General features: G+C 44.1%; 1 protein-coding gene across 1 annotated transcript in view; it reads right to left on the bottom strand.

Annotated features, from left to right (window-relative positions):
* LOC307118637 (NHL repeat-containing protein 3-like) overlaps positions 1–7,973 on the bottom strand; it is an 18,615-nt gene extending 10,642 nt beyond the window's left edge. Inside the window, exons 1-4 of the mRNA XM_079804328.1 lie at positions 7,793–7,973; positions 7,443–7,598; positions 4,270–4,420; positions 2,874–3,074 (exon numbers count right to left, since the gene is read on the bottom strand). Coding sequence (XP_079660454.1) covers positions 2,874–3,074; positions 4,270–4,420; positions 7,443–7,598; positions 7,793–7,882 — 598 coding nt within the window. The 5' untranslated portion in view covers positions 7,883–7,973. The remainder of the gene's footprint in view (positions 1–2,873; positions 3,075–4,269; positions 4,421–7,442; positions 7,599–7,792) is intronic.
* Positions 7,974–8,284: the final 311 nt, after the last annotated feature.

The following is an 8,284-nucleotide window of genomic DNA, read 5'->3' as shown; positions in this document are numbered from 1 at the left end:
TACCCCTCTGGCACTGGGTAGTTGCGCCAGAATCCTGCACGGGTGTGAATATTGCTGAAACGGGTGAAAAACATCCTAGTGTGTCTGAAACGGGTGCGGGTCGGGTCGGACAAGGGAGAAACACGGGTTTTAAACAGTCACGTGCAAACGAATATAGGCCTATATATAAATAATATATGCATGTATATTGTAGATGTGTTCCTAAAAATATGCATATACAAAAATATGCCTCTCCTGTATTCCAAGTTGATAAAAATTTAAAATCCATATCAGTTTATCTGTGGCCGCGCGCGCGCCCTCACAGAAGAATCACAACCGCGCGCGCCCTCACAGAAGAATCACAACCGCGCGCGCCCTCACAGAAGAATCACAACCGCGCGCGCCCTCACAGAAGAATCACAACCGCGCGCTCACAGAAGAATCACAACCGCGCGCGCGCACACAGAAGAATCACAACCACGCGCGCCCTCAATGAAGAATCACAACCCCGCGCGCGCACACAGAAGAATCACAACCGCGCGCGCCCTCACAGAAGAATCACAACCGCGCGCGCTCACAGAAGAATCACAACCGCGCGCGCGCACACAGAAGAATCACAACCACGCGCGCCCTCACAGAAGAATCACAACCGCGCGCGCCCTCACAGAAGAATCACAACCGCGCGCGCCCTCACAGAAGAATCACAACCGCGTGCCCTCACAGAAGAATCACAACCGCGCGCGCGCACACAGAAGAATCACAACCGCGCGCCCTCACAGAAGAATCACAACCGCGCGCGCCCTCACAGAAGAATCACAACCGCGTGCCCTCACAGAAGAATCACAACAGCGCGCGCGCACACAGAAGAATCACAACCGCGCGCCCTCACAGAAGAATCACAACCGCGCGCCCTCACAGAAGAATCACAACCGCGCGCGCGCCCTCACAGAAGAATCACAACCGCGCGCGCCCTCACAGAAGAATCACAACCGCGTGCCCTTACAGAAGAGTCACAACCGCGCGCGCGCACACAGAAGAATCACAACCGCGCGCCCTCACAGAAGAATCACAACCGCGCGCCCTCACAGAAGAATCACAACCGCGCGCGCCCTCACAGAAGAATCACAACCGCGCGCGCCCTCACAGAAGAATCACAACCGCGCGCGCCCTCACAGAAGAATCACAACCGCGTGCCCTCACAGAAGAATCACAACCGCGTGCCCTCACAGAAGAATCACAACCGCGCGCGCGCACACAGAAGAATCACAACCGCAACCGCGCGCGCGCACACAGAAGAATCACAACCGCGCGCGCGCACACAGAAGAATCACAACCGCGCGCGCTCACAGAAGAATCACAACCGCGCGCCCTCACAGAAGAATCACAACCGCGCGCGCTCACAGAAGAATCACAACCGCGCGCGCTCACAGAAGAATCACAACCGCGCGCGCCCTCACAGAAGAATCACAACCGCGCGCGCTCACAGAAGAATCACAACCGCGCGCCCTCACAGAAGAATCACAACCGCGCGCGCGCCCTCACAGAAGAATCACAACCGCGCGCCCTCACAGAAGAATCACAACCGCGTGCCCTTACAGAAGAGTCACAACCGCGCGCGCGCACACAGAAGAATCACAACCGCGCTCCCTCACAGAAGAATCACAACCGCGCGCCCTCACAGAAGAATCACAACCGCGCGCGCCCTCACAGAAGAATCACAACCGCGCGCGCCCTCACAGAAGAATCACAACCGCGTGCCCTCACAGAAGAATCACAACCGCGTGCCCTCACAGAAGAATCACAACCGCGCGCGCGCACACAGAAGAATCACAACCGCAACCGCGCGCGCGCACACAGAAGAATCACAACCGCGCGCGCGCACACAGAAGAATCACAACCGCGCGCGCTCACAGAAGAATCACAACCGCGCGCCCTCACAGAAGAATCACAACCGCGCGCGCTCACAGAAGAATCACAACCGCGCGCCCTCACAGAAGAATCACAACCGCGCGCGCTCACAGAAGAATCACAACCGCGCGCGCTCACAGAAGAATCACAACCGCGTGCGCCCTCACAGAAGAATCACAACCGCGCGCCCTCACAGAAGAATCACAACCGCGCGCGCCCTCACAGAAGAATCACAACCGCGGCGCGCTCACAGAAGAATCACAACCGCGCGCGCGCACACAGAAGAATCACAACCGCGCGTGCGCACACAGAAGAATCACAACCGCGCGCGCTCACAGAAGAATCACAACCGCGCGCGCCCTCACAGAAGAATCACAACCGCGCGCGCTCTGCCTGCACTCGTCGAGATGGATCATGAGGAGTTTAAGAAAAGATAGACGCAAATGTGGAAGTTCATCGCTGAGGAAGCACGCAGATAACTGTGGTAACAAACCAAGCACAAGAAGTTCTATCCAACAGTATTTGTGTTATGTTTCCTGAGTTTGGTCTCTTAATAACACTGTCTTAGTACATTAAGGCCCGTTAAGTGTTTTTTTTATAATGGTTTTCTATGGTAGGAAAACGTTTAACGTGTAATTATACGCGTTGCGTTCATATTCTGGGCTCATCTGATTTTTTGTACATAGTATACGTTATTAGTATTATGTTTACTTTAGTATTATGTTTTCTTTAATAACTTGTATGCTGGCAATAAACATTTTTGTAACTGTGTCTATAATGTGATATGCTAAACTGATTTTATTGCGGGTGCGGTTCGGGTGTCGGTTCTATTTTAAGCGGGTCGGGTCGGGTGCGGATTTTATTTAGTGCTGTTGTCGGAAAACGGGTCGGATGCGGGTTTAAGCACTGTGGGTATGGGTTTAAGAAATCGGACCCGTGCAGGACTCTGAGTTGCGCCCCTGCTGATGATCGTGATGCGTGCGCACCTGGAGAGAGTTTAATCAGGCGGTTGTTCAAGCCGCCGTCTCCGTCCACGATGTAGATTTCTCCAGAGCTGTGGATGAAGATCTCGGCCGGCTGATCGAACTGCAGCGGACTGAGGGAAGAGCCGGCCTTCCCCGGGGATCCCAGCACCTGCAGCAGCTTCCCGGACGGAGAATACTGCTTCACTGTGTGTCCATACGGCCCTGGAACACAAGCGGACGGATGACTCACACACACACACACACACACTCACACACACACTCACACACACCTGCAGAGTAGGGATGGCTCGATACCACAATTTTTGCTTCGGTACGGTACCACAATCTGATACCGAAGTACCGATATTAAATCGATACCATACAGGGTCTGAATTTTGGCGCGGATATTGCGTATAATTTTACTTATATTTTGTTTATTATTAAATGAATCAACAAAGATTATCAAATCAGTCATTTGGAAACTTTCTTGTGCAGTAATTTCAGCAATACTCCCTTCTCTAGCTTCAAAAGACATCGCACACACACTATAAAAGCATCTGCGCGCTCAGATTCAAAACTTCAGCTTTCGTTTCAGGAGCTGACGGAAATCACTGCCCACGTGTTTTTAAACCTCGCTAATTTGAACATGCGAGCGATTTTATAGCATTTCGTAATACATGGGACGGGAGCTAAGAGAGAGTTTTCTGTGCGCTCATACCAACAACAAACACACAAGCCTAAAGAGCGTCACGCTTCCAAATTAAGTTGTTTTTCCTTAGTCAAATACACACAAACTTATGTCAAATATGTCCATCTTTAGTGAGTCGTCAAAAACACAGTTGTTTATGTCTTACGAGAATATAGTGCAATAGTATGCGTGCAAATATTATGAAATCTAAACGTCATTGGTTGAAACGAACGCTGGAGATTTCGTTATATTTAAACGATACGATCTTATGTATGTGCGTTGATCAGTGTTAAAAGAAAAAAAAATTCTAAATGAGATGGTTTGATTTATGCGCTCGCCTGTCGATCTCTTAATGTCTTGTACAGGTCAGGATGGGCGAGTGGCAGATGCTCGGCAAGGTTTGATGGTTCTTCAGCAGTTTTATTAGCAAAGTAATTCCAAATTTCACGTCTAATCCTCTCTTTATTAATGAGTTTTGGGCGTCTTGGATGAGAATCATCTGCTGTATTCATTTTGTTCCTCTATGGCACCACATTTGCCGGTTTCGCGTCAGTTTGGGTAACGCACTGCCACCTAGCAGTGAACTTCGGAACAGCAGCATATACCGAAATGAGCAAAATCATGATATCGTACCGTTTGAAATTAAATATGAACCGGTATTTTCCCAGTACCGGTATAACGCGCCTCCCTAACACACACACACACACCAGCAGAGGAACACAAACCCACCGTTCCCAACATCCGTGATCCACACGGTCGGATCCGCCGATGCGTTGGCCAGGAACATCCCATGAGGCATTTCCAGAGTACTGGTGTTCCAGGCCTGAAGGAACTCTCCATCCGTGCTGAAAACCAGGACCTTGGGGACGTTATCGCCTCTCTGTGCGGAGACACACACCAGAAGCAAGAGTTACGACTGATGGAATCATTAACGTATAGAGGACAGGACATTAATGTATAGAGGACAGGTCATTAATGTATAGAGGACAGGTTATTAATGTATAGAGGACAGGTCATTAATGTATAGAGGACAGGTCATTAATGTATAGAGGACAGGTTATTAATGTATAGAGGACAGATCATTAATGTATAGAGGACAGGTCATTAATGTATATAGGACAGATCATTAATGTATAGAGGACAGATCATTAATGTATAGAGGACAGGTCATTAATGTATAGAGGACAGATCATTAATGTATAGAGGACAGGTTATTAATGTATAGAGGACAGGTCATTAATGTATAGAGGACAGGTTATTAATGTATAGAGGACAGGACATTAATGTATAGAGGACAGGACATTAATGTATAGAGGACAGGACATTAATGTATAGAGGACAGGACATTAATGTATAGAGGACAGGTCATTAATGTATAGAGGACAGGTCATTAATGTATAGAGGACAGATCATTAATGTATAGAGGACAGGTCATTAATGTATATAGGACAGGTCATTAATGTATAGAGGACAGGTTATTAATGTATAGAGGACAGATCATTAATGTATAGAGGACAGATCATTAATGTATAGAGGACAGGTCATTAATGTATAGAGGACAGGTTATTAATGTATAGAGGACAGGTCATTAATGTATAGAGGACAGGTTATTAATGTATAGAGGACAGATCATTAATGTATAGAGGACAGGTCATTAATGTATAGAGGACAGGTTATTAATGTATATAGGACAGATCATTAATGTATAGAGGACAGATCATTAATGTATAGAGGACAGGTCATTAATGTATAGAGGACAGGTCATTAATGTATAGAGGACAGGTTATTAATGTATATAGGACAGATCATTAATGTATAGAGGACAGGTTATTAATGTATAGAGGACAGGTTATTAATGTATATAGGACAGATCATTAATGTATAGAGGACAGGTCATTAATGTATAGAGGACAGGTCATTAATGTATAGAGGACAGGTTATTAATGTATAGAGGACAGGACATTAATGTATAGAGGACAGGACATTAATGTATAGAGGACAGGACATTAATGTATAGAGGACAGGACATTAATGTATAGAGGACAGGTCATTAATGTATAGAGGACAGGTCATTAATGTATAGAGGACAGGTTATTAATGTATATAGGACAGATCATTAATGTATAGAGGACAGGTCATTAATGTATAGAGGACAGGTCATTAATGTATAGAGGACAGGTCATTAATGTATAGAGGACAGATCATTAATGTATAGAGGACAGGACATTAATGTATAGAGGACAGATCATTAATGTATAGAGGACAGATCATTAATGTATAGAGGACAGGTTATTAATGTATAGAGGACAGGTCATTAATGTATAGAGGACAGGTCATTAATGTATAGAGGACAGGTCATTAATGTATAGAGGACAGATCATTAATGTATAGAGGACAGGTCATTAATGTATAGAGGACAGGTCATTAATGTATAGAGGACAGATCATTAATGTATAGAGGACAGGTCATTAATGTATAGAGGACAGGTCATTAATGTATAGAGGACAGGTCATTAATGTATAGAGGACAGATCATTAATGTATAGAGGACAGATCATTAATGTATAGAGGACAGATCATTAATGTATAGAGGACAGGTTATTAATATATAGAGGACAGGTCATTAATGTATAGAGGACAGATCATTAATGTATAGAGGACAGGACATTAATGTATAGAGGACAGGTCATTAATGTATAGAGGACAGGTCATTAATGTATAGAGGACAGATCATTAATGTATAGAGGACAGGTCATTAATGTATAGAGGACAGGTCATTAATGTATAGAGGACAGATCATTAATGTATAGAGGACAGATCATTAATGTATAGAGGACAGGTCATTAATGTATAGAGGACAGGTCATTAATGTATAGAGGACAGGTCATTAATGTATAGAGGACAGATCATTAATGTATAGAGGACAGGACATTAATGTATAGAGGACAGGTCATTAATGTATAGAGGACAGGTCATTAATGATGTATAGAGGACAGGTCATTAATGTATAGAGGACAGGTCATTAATGTATAGAGGACAGGTCATTAATGTATAGAGGACAGGACATTAATGTATAGAGGACAGGTCATTAATGTATAGAGGACAGGTCATTAATGTATAGAGGACAGGTCATTAATGTATAGAGGACAGGTCATTAATGTATAGAGGACAGATCATTAATGTATAGAGGACAGGTCATTAATGTATATAGGACAGGTCATTAATGTATAGAGGACAGGTCATTAATGTATAGAGGACAGGTCATTAATGTATAGAGGACAGATCATTAATGTATAGAGGACAGGTCATTAATGTATATAGGACAGGTCATTAATGTATAGAGGACAGGTCATTGATGTATAGAGGACAGGTCATTAATGTATAGAGGACAGATCATTAATGTATAGAGGACAGGTCATTAATGTATATAGGACAGGTCATTAATGTATAGAGGACAGGTCATTAATGTATAGAGGACAGGTCATTAATGTATAGAGGACAGATCATTAATGTATAGAGGACAGGTCATTAATGTATATAGGACAGGTCATTAATGTATATAGGACAGGTCATTAATGTATATAGGACAGGTCATTAATGTATATAGGACAGGTCATTAATGTATAGAGGACAGGTCATTAATGTATATAGGACAGGTCATTAATGTATAGAGGACAGGTCATTAATGTATAGAGGACAGGTCATTAATGTATAGAGGACAGGTCATTAATGTATAGAGGACAGGTCATTAATGTATAGAGGACAGGTCATTAATGTATAGAGGACAGATCATTAATGTATAGAGGACAGGTCATTAATGTATAGAGGACAGGTCATTAATGTATAGAGGACAGGTCATTAATATGGTCATGTGATTCAGAAGTGTGAGCTCCTCCTCCTCACCTGCGCCACATAGACCCGCCCCTGCAGGTGATTGACAGCCACCGCGAACACCTGACCGCTGAACAGCTCGGGCTTTCTGGGCCAGGAAGTGTCCAGTTTATAGAGCGCGCGCCCGTAAACACTGAAGTCCGCGTGAGATCGCGACGCGACGCTCGTCTGCAAACACACCACACCTCATTTACCACAGATACCACAGCATTCCCCGGGGCACGGTGGAGTTATTATGGTCTTCATTAGTTTTCTACTTACAGTGCTAGAACACACACATACCATAATAACGCCACAGTGCCCGGATATGTACAGTAACACCTGTCAATCAAACTCCACAGCGATCGATCGATCGGACTCACGTGAGAGCTGATGACGCCACACATGAACATGATGAAGAGGATTAATGCCATGGCAACAGCAATTAAACAGCAGTAGTTACGCCTTCTCATAGAGATTAAAGATCATCGATCCTCACGAGCCAGCGGCGCTGCACTTCCTGTTTTGATCACATGACGACTCCTCTAAGCTCACTGGTTCACACTGACAGCGGTGACGTCACGTGCCATCGAAAAATACAAGACAATTATTCATTTATATATATATATTTTAAAATGTTTTATACATCAGGCTCTTATATTATTTGTACATATTAAGGGAAAAATACTAAAGTTTATTCAGAGACTCAAAATGAGAAAAAATATGCAATGTTTATATGAGATTATGTAAATCAATGAGATCTTTAGAACAGTACAGCAGATACTGACAGAAAATGCTTTTTAATATCTGTATCTGCCAATAATATGTATTAGTAAGATATTTTAAATGCTTAGTTTTATGATCAAAGCTTTAAT

Source organism: Gobio gobio (assembly GCF_949357685.1).
Source record: "Gobio gobio genome assembly, chromosome: 22".
Classification (NCBI taxonomy): domain Eukaryota; kingdom Metazoa; phylum Chordata; class Actinopteri; order Cypriniformes; family Gobionidae; genus Gobio; species Gobio gobio.
Note: the sequence above shows the minus strand (reverse complement) of the source record. Positions and strands in the feature narration are given on the sequence as shown.